At 38.9% G+C, this 12,825-nt stretch overlaps 1 protein-coding gene across 5 annotated transcripts in view; it reads right to left on the bottom strand.

Moving 5' to 3' along the window:
• The window catches only part of TUT7 (terminal uridylyl transferase 7), a 52,438-nt gene that overhangs the window by 2,396 nt on the left and 37,217 nt on the right, over positions 1-12,825 (bottom strand). For 3 of the 5 annotated variants that reach the window (XM_045840251.1, XM_045840253.1, XM_045840254.1), the window contains exons 26-28: positions 11,541-11,866; positions 9,440-9,516; positions 9,003-9,066 (exon numbers count right to left, since the gene is read on the bottom strand). In XM_045840251.1, the coding sequence (XP_045696207.1) occupies positions 9,003-9,066; positions 9,440-9,516; positions 11,541-11,866 (467 nt within the window). The remainder of the gene's footprint in view (positions 1-9,002; positions 9,067-9,439; positions 9,517-11,540; positions 11,867-12,825) is intronic. The other 2 variants (XM_045840256.1, XM_045840255.1) reach the window with 2 other exon arrangements.

A 12,825-nucleotide genomic window follows, 5' to 3' on the forward strand; every position in this document is an offset into this window, starting at 1 on the left:
GTATTTGGTGCCTTATTTTCCTTATCCGTAAAATCAGGGCGCTAATACTATGCCCTTAGAATTATAGTGAAGATTACAAAAATACATATAAAGCAAATAAAATAGTATCTGGCACGCAGAAAGTACTCAGTAAGTGTTAAATTATTATACTGATGCAAAAAGATGGAAAGACTTTACCTCCAAAATCTAAATAGTAGTTAATGCTTTAGAATGGAGTAAGTATAAATGGTCTTTATTTCACTTCACTTAACTATACTTTCTAAATTTTCTAAAGCAAGCATATTAAGTATGCAAATAAAAACTTGTGCTCTCAAAATCAAACTTTTCAAAGCAGGGCATCAATCATCTACCAGAGGTGTCCAACCCACAGGCCCAGGATGGCTATGAATGTGGCCCAACACAAAATTATAAATTTACTTAAAACATTGAGATTTCTTTGTGATTATGTGTCGGAATGTATTTAATGTGTGGTCCAAGACAACTCTTCTCCCAGTGTGGCCTAGAATCGCCAAAAGGTTGGACACCCCTGACAGACAGTCAACTCACCGTGTACCATGAGTGTCAATGGTCAGGAAGAAACAAAGCACTCTACTGTGGCATTTATATCACAGAGTGTCTACCAGTCTATAGGCACACATGTTCGATATTCTGAACTGCACAAAGTATTGAGGACAGGCTTTTCACATGAGGGGAAAAAATTAGATCACTACCTCATACTTTACACACAATCCAGATGTATTAAATATCTAAATAGGAAAAACAAAGTTTTAAAGATATTAAAGATATGGCTGATGTGGCTCAGTAGATGGAGCACCGGTTCAATTCCCAGTCAGGGCACATGCCTGGGTTGCAGACCAGGTCACCAGTAGGGGGTGCTTGAGAGGCAACCACACACTGATGTTTCTTTCCCTTTCTCCCTCCTTTCCCCTCTCTAAAAATGAATGGATAAAATCTTAGAAAAAGAAAATATAGATGGATATCTTTATGACCACAGGTTAGGGAAGAATTTCTTAAAGATGACTTTAAAATCATGAACCACATGACCCTAAAAAAACCCAAAAACTACTCACAGAAAACCAAACATTTGATTATCTCAAAACTAAAAATTTTGGAGTGGCAACAGACACAAGTTGGAAGACAAAATACAGAGGAGGAAGACACCTGGAACGTATATAGTAATGAAGCAGTATTCAGAAGAAATGATGACCCCTTACAAATTAGTAAGGGAACCATGATGCAACAGGAAAATGAGCAAATGATTTGAACATGAAATTCACAGAAGAGGAACTCCAACTGGCCAGTAAACATATAAAGAGGAGCTTAGCTTCACCAGAGTCAAGAAAATATACATTAGAACAACACTGAAGTACTTTTCACTCATCAGATATGCAAAAATCAACATTGCTGGTGGGAGTGGCAACTGTTTCAACCAATTACAGGGTCATTTGCTAGCATCTAACTAAACTGAAAATACCTCTGTTCTATGACCTAACAACTTGACTTCTGGGCACACAAACCCTTTAGAATCTCTCACCTATGCTCAAGGGCACTCACACAAGCATGTTCACCAGGACACTTTACAACAGCAAAAAATCATATGCAATCTAAATGTTCGTTTACTGGGTAAAGGGTACATACAATAATCTGCATTCATATGATGGAATACTATAAAAAAAATCCAAAATCTACACACAAGAACAAGTATAAAAGTTTAAAATCAGTTAAAAACAGATATGAAAAAGCAGGTTGCAGCTAGTTTTATACAGAATGCTATCATTTAATGAAGAACTGAAGGGCACCTGAGCTAATAAGGGTATATGCCTCTGCGATGCAGAGGAAAATGCGAACAGAATGGGCCTGAGGTGGCAGTGAAAGGGCACTTGCACTATTTTAATCTTTTATTAAAAAACGACTGAAACCCTGGCTGGTGAAGCTCAATGGATTGAGCGCGGGCTGCGAACCCACGTGTCGCAGGTTCGATTCCCAGTCAGGGTACATGCCTGGGTTGCAGGCCATGACCCCCGAGCAACCACACATTGATGTTTCTCTCTCTCTTTCTCCCTCCATTCCCTCTCTAAAAATAAATAAATAAAATCTTAAAAACCCCCACAAAAACAAAACAAAAAGATTGAAAAGAGAATATGGGAAAGATGCCAATTCTCTACTAGGTGGGTAGTTGTTATATCTTTTTATGTTCCCCAAAATGTTAAGAAGCCATTCTTTTCAATAATCTTATTTACTGTATTACCTAATCATGCAGCCTCTTATACATAAAAATAAGTCTCAGCATACTTGAAGAAACTTCAAAGCTAACAGAAATAAAGTATGAAAGAACTTTCATGTAATCTGGGGAAAGAACAAGAAATTCATAAAATTGTGTAAGCATAACTTGAAACTACCTAAAAATTTGTTAGATCAAACTACTAAAAGAAAGAAAGAAACAAACAAATGTCTGTGTGGCGAAACAAATTATAAACGAGGTTGAAAAAATAAACTGGGGTGGAGGTGGTGAAGGATGCTGTAACACAGTTGACAAAGCATGAACAAATTTCTATGTAGAAAGAACTAAAAACAAAGATTGGCTACTCTAATAAAAAGATGTAATATGAAGAAATACAAATGAAAAACAAATTTTAAGAGTTCACCGGTAATAATAAAAATTCAAGCAGACTGACAAAAAAAGACAATTCCAGTGAAGTGAGTGTGTGGGAAACAGGTTGTGAATGACTCTCTGGCATTGTCTGTCAACAATGACAAGCTGGCATTTTTGGTACCACTGTTGAAATATGCGTACTTTTTAACCCTTCGTTCTAACTAGGAATTTATCCTGAGGATATATACCTAGGGAAATATGCAAATATTCTTTATAGTGTTGTATACACAGGGTGATCTTCCAATTTGGGTACATGTATTTCTGAGCTGACTTAACAAGAAAAGTGGGAAAAGGGTTTTAAGGGAGTTGATTGCAGCCTCTCAATTTCCATCTGAATTCTTTCTGAGAATGACCTCATGGCCAAAGCTTTGGGCTGATTCCTAGAAATCACACCAATTTTCCTTTCCAACTCTCCTTTCATAATTCTACTGTATTTGCCCATTTCCCAAGGTGAGATCACTGTAATGTAAAAGACAGGTATATCTCCCAACCATCTAAACCTTAATGTGGTGCACTGCTCTGGAATTAAACACCTGGAGGGGTAAGGAGGCAAAAAAAATGATGGTCTGTGATAAACGTGAATGCCTCTAATAAAACCCCCAATTTTTAGCTCTTGTAAAATTACACTGATAGCTGATAATCATCACAAATAATTTCTGATGATATAATCCTATGTGACTTTTGGTTATTTAATGAATGAAAAATAATTAAGAATTAACATTGTAATAAATCTTCTATTCCCAAACTGTTAAAGAATTTCTACTATTTTTAATTTGCTGTCATAAAGACTACTGAGGTTTCCACATACCTATCTACCATAAAAACAAAAAAGTTAGAAATAGCAATGATAAGGAACGCTGTTTTCATTTCTGCAGTGAGTAGTATTGGTCTAAAGATACACAGATGCACTGGGGGAAGTCCCATCTATTTCATTAAATGAGTCATTTTTAGTATGTAAACTTAAAAAAGTAATTTTAAATAAAAATGTGTCACATTTGCTTTCATCAATTGTATTGTTCTAATTGTTGTAAAAATGACTTACACTTTTACACTTTGAAACTTAATAAAACCTTAAAATTCCAATTTACATAAATATTTTTGTTGCAGATAAGAATGATAGGTTGATTAATAAAATGCTTGAAATATATGATAAAATATGTCATCTTAAGATGAAATTCTGTGGAAGTAAACAACAGTATTTAAGGAGAAAAATGAAATGATATAACATTTCTGCAATAATACTTATATTTCATATGACACATTTAAGGCTGATTTAGAATTGTATTTTATAATGTCATTATTTATATTCCTCCCTCCAGAAATTACAAGCTTTGCAACTATGATGAAAAATCTAGATGTTAGCTTAAAAATATACAAAGAAATACACACTTCCAATATTTTGTGGAAGAGTATATAAGCAAAAAATTTTGAAGACATTGATCTATTATGTATTTGAAAATAGTTCCTTAATCAGGAATGATTAAATAAAATAATAATATAGTCATATGTTGAAATATCAAGAATACCTGGTACAAAAAGGATGCTCTGTATTCACAGATAATAAGTGCCCCCATACTATTTTTAAAAATATACCTCTATTATTTTAAGTTTACTATCATAAACAGCTTCTTTTTTTAAGTAAGTTTTAACATTCTGGTCAAGAAAAAACATTTAAGTATACATCATCATGAGGGAGAAAATATATTCATTAATCTCTTTATAGCATCTTTAATTTTTAAGGTTTCAAACCAGGGGATTAAAATGGAATGAATGAAGAGACATGTAGTTTCTTCAGAAATGTAATTTTCTTTACAAAAATGGGAGAAGATTAAGGATAAAAAATGTTTCTTGAGATTCTCATATTGAATAAGTTGCTATATTTAAGCCAGTGTAATTAACTTATGCATCAAATCAGTTTATAACCATGATTGTTTCATCTCCACATTCTCAATTTATTAAGAAATTCCTTTATATATTTCCTATAAGTTAGATAAGTTACTGCAAAGTTGGAGACTTCCTGTTGACTACAGCAGCAAGTGTAGTGGGAATTTATTGAGTGGTATGTGCCAGATGCTGTGCTACGGGCTTTACAAATACGAAATTACTTCTTAGTGCCCTGTGAGGTGTTAGTCCCAATTAATTGATAAGGAGACTGAGGCACAGAGAGGTTTGAAACTTGCTGAGGTGACGCAGCCAGTAAATGTTTGGGCTGGATTTCAAACTCAAGTATGTCTGACTTTAAAAGCTCATGTTCTTAGCCATTCCACATTTAGCCTTTATTGTTCTTTCAAAATGAATACACCACTAATCAAGACGATTTACTGGGCATCTAACGCATTGTGTTAGCCATGCGTGTGTGAGTGGCGGGGGGGGGGGGGGAGTAAGAGAGAAGAGCAAACAAATTCATGAAATTTTCTATTAACTACTAACTTGTTTAGGAGTTAAGAACTACAAGTACTTCCAACTGAGTGGAAAGGAATGGAGGCAGGTATTAGGAGAGGAAAGGGAACTTGGCTGAATGCTCACTACCAACTGGATGCATCTTCTCAGCACCTAGAGAGAAAGATGATACTACCGCAGTTTCATAGAGGAGACATCTGGAGCTCAGAGGCGCTGACCTCTTGCCTAAGGTCAATACAGCGACTGTGGAACAGCAGGGTACAGCTGGAAGGAAGAGTTGTGGGGAAACCGACTACTACTTAGAGTGGGGATATTTCACATGTATAATACAGATAATTTGGGTAACTTTATTGGGGATAAATTTGACGGTCTTCACAGCTGTCATTTACTTACTTGAAGAGTTTTAATTTATTGGAAACAATAGATTTTAACCATATATAAGTTTTTTCCTAGTATTGCAGTAATTTTTTTTCTGTAGTAATTTAAATTTTACAGTTGCTCAAAAGATGTACAAATGTCAGTTTCTTACTCAAAAGATAATTGGAGAAATTTGAACTTACTGTCAGTGCCACTTCTAGGTCTAACATCTGTATTCCTCCAGCAGTTAAAAAATTATAATAAAATTCCATTTTGAAGATGTGCAAAACCTTTAGCAGGAGCAACGATGGCATATCCCTGCAGAAACGTCAATGAATGCCTCCCCCCTGCCCCCACCTCTGCTCTGTTCTTGTTCTATGCAGGTAAGTGCTTTTACATGGGTTTCTCAACATCCCTACAAGTCAGGTATTACTGTTGTCATTATTATCATCCCCTTAGAACAGATGAGGAAACTGAGGCAGCTGGAGGCTAAGTAGCTGTTTCAAGATTATGAAGTTAGAAATTATTTCATGCAATCTGACTACAGAGCTGATATTCTTAAACATTTTATTCTTTGCAAAACAACATCTAAATTAGGCAAGAATCAGTATTTTTTGTGTATAATATGTTCTGGAAATGTCTGTTCAAGGGTGAAGCTTATAATAACAACTCTTTTGGCTTGTTTACATATGCTAACCATGTGGCCCTCCAACTCTCAGAGGACCTCTGGGAAACAATCCCATAAGCTGCGTTGGAGTCTGTTTCCCATTAGGTTTTCATCTGTGGAAAGTTGCTTCCAGGAGCAGCCTGTCAACCTCCTTATCCAACTTTCCTGGCTGCTCTCTTTGTCAGTCAAATAATCTCACTACAGGCCCGTTCTTGTTTCACTTCTGTCTGTCTGGTTTTGGGAACTTCCCCAGTACCACTGCTCTTGTTTTTAAGTCCATGCATTCTATTGAGAACAATGATAAAGCCTTCCCAGCAAACGGCTGCCTTTGAATTTTCTCACTGAGCCTCCTGCATCTTTACCTTTCATGCACACCATTCCTCTTTTGGGTAAGGGCGGCAATTCTTTGAAGATTTTTGTTTCTCTTTGAATTATCTGGCCTTATTCTGCATGCAAATCTCAATCCCCACGCCTTTGAAAATTTGATTGTAGACAAATTTGATGCCATTTCAAATGTTTTCTCCAATCATTAAAAAAAGCCACCAAATGTAAAGTTCACATATCATAAAAATAAATGCCTATCTCTTTTTAGATGATTTCATCTATTTGAGATAACTGACCCTGGCAATAACAGAAGTGGAAATAGTTAAATAACTTAATAATTCCATTTATTTTTCTCTTGTTAACAACAGCCCAAGTAGAGACATGCAAACATTCCTTAGCCTTAGCTCTCCCAGGGGCTGTAGCTGTGCCCGGCACTGGGCTGGGGGAAGCCAGGAGGAGCTCTCTTTCCTGCAGGGCGGAGCAGGCTGCTGAGGACCTGAGAGTACTATTTCTGACACATGCTGGTAGAGACTGTTGCGACTTCTCACTAACACAGGCATCTCTCCAATCTAAAGGCAAACAGTTGTTTGCACATTAGCAACACTATGATATGTAAAAGCTGAGCATAAAAGATGTGGGCTGTTTGACACTGCATACAAAAATGTCAGGTTACATCACAGAAGTTTTAAAATGTCAAAAACTTAACTTTTCTCATAAATTATTCAATCAAGTTCAAAAGACTACACCTGCTGATATGACTTCCCTCCTTTAACCCTATGCTTTTGAACGAGATGAGGGAGAAGGGAAAGGAAAGCGAGGTGGTAAGAAAGACAGAGAGACACCTCTAAGCAAAGTTACTAAGGATGTCTGCAGGCCAGACTCAGAACGTTTGCATCAAGTTTAGTTTCCTCCCTTCTTACCAAAAAAGCTGAAAAAAGCACATTAAAGTTACTTAATTTTTCTTTTCAGTCCCAATTCCCCCCCTTCAGTTTCAGTGCTCGAGAGCACTTTTGAGCCACCAGAAAAGGCCTTCAGAGCTTCCCGGCTTCCCCTCCCTTTTAGTATCTGCCTTTAGACCTAGGGACCTGGTCCTCTGCACCATGGCTGAAGTTACGGTACACTGCCTACAATTCCTCTGCCAGCATTCCTCACCAGAGCTTCCTCTCACCAGGTTTTTCTCCCATCCACTCCAAAGAAATGGCTCCTTCCAAAGTCACCAGTGACTTCTGCATTGCCAAAGCCCATGCTTAATTCTGTCTGCAGCAGGTCTATGAGCAGCAATTCAAACAAACGGTCCATCTCCTCTCTTTGAGGCGCTTTCTCCATTTGCACCTCAGGACAGAGCTCTCTTGCTGCTTCTGCTCCCTCACTGCCTAGTTCTCTGTCTCCTTCATTTGCCACCGGGGTCTCTAACCACTTTCCTCTTTTCCATCCAAATTTACTTTCTCGGTGATCTCACAGAGACCCAGGCCTTTAGGCACTATTGACACGGACACTACTCAAATTTCCATCTCCAGCCTGGACCTCGCTCTCAAGGCCAGCCTGGTATACCACAATGGCTACTTGGCATCTCTACCCAGATATCCAGCAGGTTTCTCAAACTTCAATGTCTAAAACTAAACGCTCATTCTCCCCGCAGTCTGCTCTTCCTGAGTGTTCCCCAGTGTAGAAAATCCAAACTCCATTCTTCTAGTTGTTCTGGCCAAATATCAGTGTCATCTCTGATACATCTGCTGTCATACTTTGTCTCCCAACCCATCAAAAATGATATGGTGCTACCTTCAAAAGACAGCAGGAGCCCTCACTTGTTGTCAACAGGTGCTACATGGTCCAGACCCACCTACGCTGACCTCACCTGCCACCGCCCTTGCCTGCTCCTTCCACTCAGTGACGCAGAGGGACAGAAACTGTTCTTCCTTCTGCTCTAACAGTGTAACTCCCATTTCCCTTGACTTGCCCCTTCCTTTATTTGATTTTTTCCTTAAATTTAAATGTTACTTCATCAGAGAGGCTGCCTCCCTCTCTAACGTTCTCTCTGTCCTTTTTCCTGTTTTATATTTCTAAGCACCCGTCACCACATGAAACATTCACGTCTCTCTCCCGATGAGAACGTGAAGTAAATGAGAGTCGGACTGTGCCGGTTCAGCGCCGCATCTGCTGCGTTCAGGCGCACGCCCGCACAGAGAGGGTGGGTGGGAGGGCGCAGATATTTGTGGAGAGAGAGGGGAGCTCAGACCAACAATCACTTTCTTCCCTGACTTTGGGGCAGTGAACAATCTCCATGAAGAGATTACACTGCTGACAACTCAGCGGCAATTTCAAAGCAGAAACAAAAAGCATGGAGGAGCAACAAGTGAGGACTGCGGTTCCCACTCAGGGATGGTATGAGAATCACCTCTAACATTTAAAAAGCACATGTGCCCAAGCCTAACCCTTGAAGAATCTGAATCAGGAAATGAAGTGGCGGCAGAGCAACAGTTCCCCAAGTGATTCTGATGTGCAATCTCTATGAAAACCACCTATTCAGAAGAAGCGTCTCAAAAGGCATGTGGTAAACTATGCAGTAAATAAAATAACACACATTTTTTTTAAACCACATACCTGACTGGGGACTCAAAAATATAGTTGCTTTTTGTTTCTTTTTGTCTTCATGTAAAAGCACTGCCTAAAAAACGAAATACACTGGTTTACAAAATCGAAAGGAATAGCACCCAAAACAGCTTTAAAACCGTAACCATATCCAAGAAGAGCCGAAAATAGGCATGTAGGTGGCAGAACTTTGCAAGCTAATTGGAAAGCAAGACACATACACAGGGATCCTTAAAGCACACCCTGCTATCCCGGGCACAGCAAGCCCCCTCACCACACTGTGCTGAGGGCAGAGTGAGGGAGCAGGGGGTCAGCCAGAAGGAGGGAGTCAGGGCCTGGGCCTGCCCAGCACCTCACGGACCTGGCACAGAGCTGCTAGCACCCAGCACGTGTTTGCTGAACAGACAGATGACGGAAGGCCTTCTTGCTCAGGTCTGAGCTATGTTTACCTGAACAAATGTGTCAGCTGGTTTCAAAGGGCTAGGTGAAGAAGGGACTCCAAATACACAATCTGATTTAAGCATACCTAAGAAAGAAATCAGCACTTTTTGGTCCTACTTTAAATTGAAAGCAGTAACCCTGTTTTCAAACTTTTACAGAAAGATTTTCTTTCTTTTCTTTTTTTAAAGTTTGATCTTTCAAAAAAATTTTTTATTTAATTTTGATTTTTAGAGACAGGGAAGGGAGGAAGAAAGAGAGAGAGGGAGAGAACTATCAATCGTGTTGCCTCCTGCACGCACCCTTATCAGGACCAAACCCACAACACAGGCTTGTGCCCTGACTGGGAATTGAACTGGTGACCTCTTGGTTCATGCGAAACAGAAAGATTTTCTGTTGATACAACAGAAGCTCCATTCAGTATATTGTGTGGACAAAATAATAATGTATTTGAAGAAATGAGAGGGAGCAGCATAATTTTTGGACAGGAAGAAGCAGCTAATTATTTTTGCTACTAGAGGAAATTCACCACACTCCAGCCCCACTCCTCCCTTATTTAATTTTTACAATATGATGACTACCGGATTTAATGTGTAAATACTGCATTCTGAAGTCAAGACTCTAGTGTTTTCCCTTTGGTTGGATAATACCCACTACTGCCCCAGGACATTCTTCCCTCTCCCTGTAATTTGCTGCTGCTCCAACCCCCCAAAATCACTCATCTATTTTGGGAGCTTCACTAGTAGGCGCCTTAAAACTTGCTACTAGCTAGGAGGAGGAAATCCACTGACGCTGGGGACCACAGGGGCATTCCTTCACCACGCTGCTGTACTGGGAAGGAACCCAACGACAGTGTGCTTCAAGCTATTAGGAACACAGACCTTGAGTTCCCCAGAAGAGCAGCCTACAGAAATAATTTTGGTAAAACTCCATTACCTCTTATCTATACTGTTTAGTTTCCTCATCTGTAAACTGGGGATATCAATAACACCAATCTGATGGTGAAAATCAGATGAAATCACCCATGTAAAGTAGTTACAATAGTGCCCAACCTATATTAAGCACTTAATGAATGTTAGCTACTGCTATTATTTTAATTTTGCTTAAATATATTTCCTCTTAAAATCACAAAAAAATTTTTATTCTGCCCACATCAGGGCAAAAGCTTAAATTTGAATTTGTCTGAATTCTTTAAGTCCCATTTAAAAATAAATTATTAATTTAAAATCATAGTTCTTTGCATATAAAGCTTCTTTTTGAGGGAGGGGGCGGAAGCACAGGTCTAACATGTCCTGCCTTAAATAGAAAGAGATCCTGCATGCTGATACAATAAAATGCAGGAAGAGGTGCTGGTGTTCCAGGAACAACAAACACTAGAGCGAACGTTCTAAGGACACCGTCAGCAGGGCTATCTTTCTATATGCTGTCCACAAACATACAACTGAGGACAGAAATAGTGGTACTACTTTAATCAAAAAATTATGTCTCAGAGTTTCTTTTCTAAACTAATCACATTTCATCCATATTCACAGGTTTGTTCTGAAAAAGTGAGAATGTATAAATTGCTTGTAAATCATAACTTCTTATACAAGGTACCCATGCTCTTAACAGTCTGTTAAAAAGGTACCCTCAATGGACATTTGACCCATTTAATACAATTGGTTAATTCAGATCCAGTGTCTTAAAGGGGTACGATTATGATTTTGAACTACTGACTGATAATACACTTATCTTCATCGTAAGAATAATCATGCTTACCGCAGAAAAATGTTTAAATGATAAAACCCAAAGATAAAATCCTCCATAATTCTCCTCTGCAGTTAGAACCACTGTTGACTACTTTCAGTACTTTTCATTTCATTGATAATCTTATTTAAAAAGTCAACCAAATGACTTTCATAAGCCTCTAAATAAAATTAGGAATAAGTGTTTAAGATTTATAAAATATCAGAATTTGGGGTGGGGAGGACTTTAGTTTCTTAAAGGTGAAATTGTTTTTGAGCCACTGGCTCTGTTAAAGAAATAAATATAACTGAAACCGTGAAGAGCTCTAACAAAGAGGTTTCCCTTGAGCCGGGACTGTAAACACCGAAGCGTGACCAGTGGCCATACCTGGGGAGCCTTTGAACTGCGGGCACTCTTTTTTAATGTGCCCCTCTCGTCCACAGATAAAACAACGTTTTTCTCTCGAGTCTCTGTCGTCCTGCCTCTTCCACTTTTCCACGGGTGGCCTGAGTGTCCTCTCTCTCCCCAGGTCGATGGCGGCCTTGCCCGGCTTGGCCTTCTGAGGGGTGCACTGCATGGGCTTTTCCTCTTTCGCAGACACCTCCCTCTCTGGGTGCTTGTTTTGAATTTCTCTGTCCTCTTTGCTTCTTTTCTCTTTGTTCTCAGGGTGTCTTTGGTTCGGGGTATCTTCCTGATCTCGCCGTCGCCTCACTCTGTAGAAGACGACATAATACTGGTAGGAGCAATGTAAACAGAAACTTAACAAAGTAAGACAACTCCAGGTTTAGGAAATAACCAGAAATAGAAGGTATCAGAGGCAAAACAAGAGGTTAAGAAACTTAAAGCTCTCTTCTCTATTAGGAAGCAACCACAGGGCTTAAGGGGTGTTTTTTCCTTTTTATTTTCACAATTATTCCAGTGCTGTAAAACCAGTTTTTGCAATTAGCGGAACTCCTTGGTTTAATACCTACTGTGATGCTGATGTAATGAAACCTACCTTATCCTTTCTAGCCCACTTAGCATTCTTTACTAGGCACTGGAAATCGGACATGTGAATCTTTAAATACATTCATGTCCATGCTTAGAAAAGGAACTAGAAGGAAACAGGTTCACAGGGAAGTGATGGTCATAAGGAAACTGAGGTTCTTAACGTATTAAAATCATTACTACCTTGCCCAATATGATCAGTGACTCTTATTTGAGTGAAAAACAAAAACATGTACTAAATAACAGCCTCATTTTTTAAAAATGAGGAACAATTTTCCTATTCATTTATTATAATTATTTTTAATCCTTATCTGAGGATATGTTTTATTGATTTTAGAGAGAGAGGAAGAAGGAGAGAGAGAGAGAGATATTGATTTGAGAGAGAAACACTGATGGGCTGCCTCCCCACATGCGCCCCAACTGGGGATCAAACTGCAACCTAAGTATGGGCCCGGACTGGAAATCAAACCCACAACCTTTTTGGTTCACAAGATGATGCTCCAAACAACCGAACCATCTGGCCAGGGCCAGATGACAACCTGTGTTTAAAAGACTGTATTATTGTGCAATTAAAAACACCACCTCCACCCCAACCAGGAAGTAGTATGTTCCAAGCAAGCAACCCAAACCATGTCTCCCTGCCCCCTGCAAACATCACATGGAAGAGAAAGCATGGTCACCAAAT

Source organism: Phyllostomus hastatus, unplaced genomic scaffold (genome assembly GCF_019186645.2).
Source record: "Phyllostomus hastatus isolate PE091 unplaced genomic scaffold, TTU_PhHast_1.1 phas_contig_34, whole genome shotgun sequence".
NCBI lineage: Eukaryota > Metazoa > Chordata > Mammalia > Chiroptera > Phyllostomidae > Phyllostomus > Phyllostomus hastatus.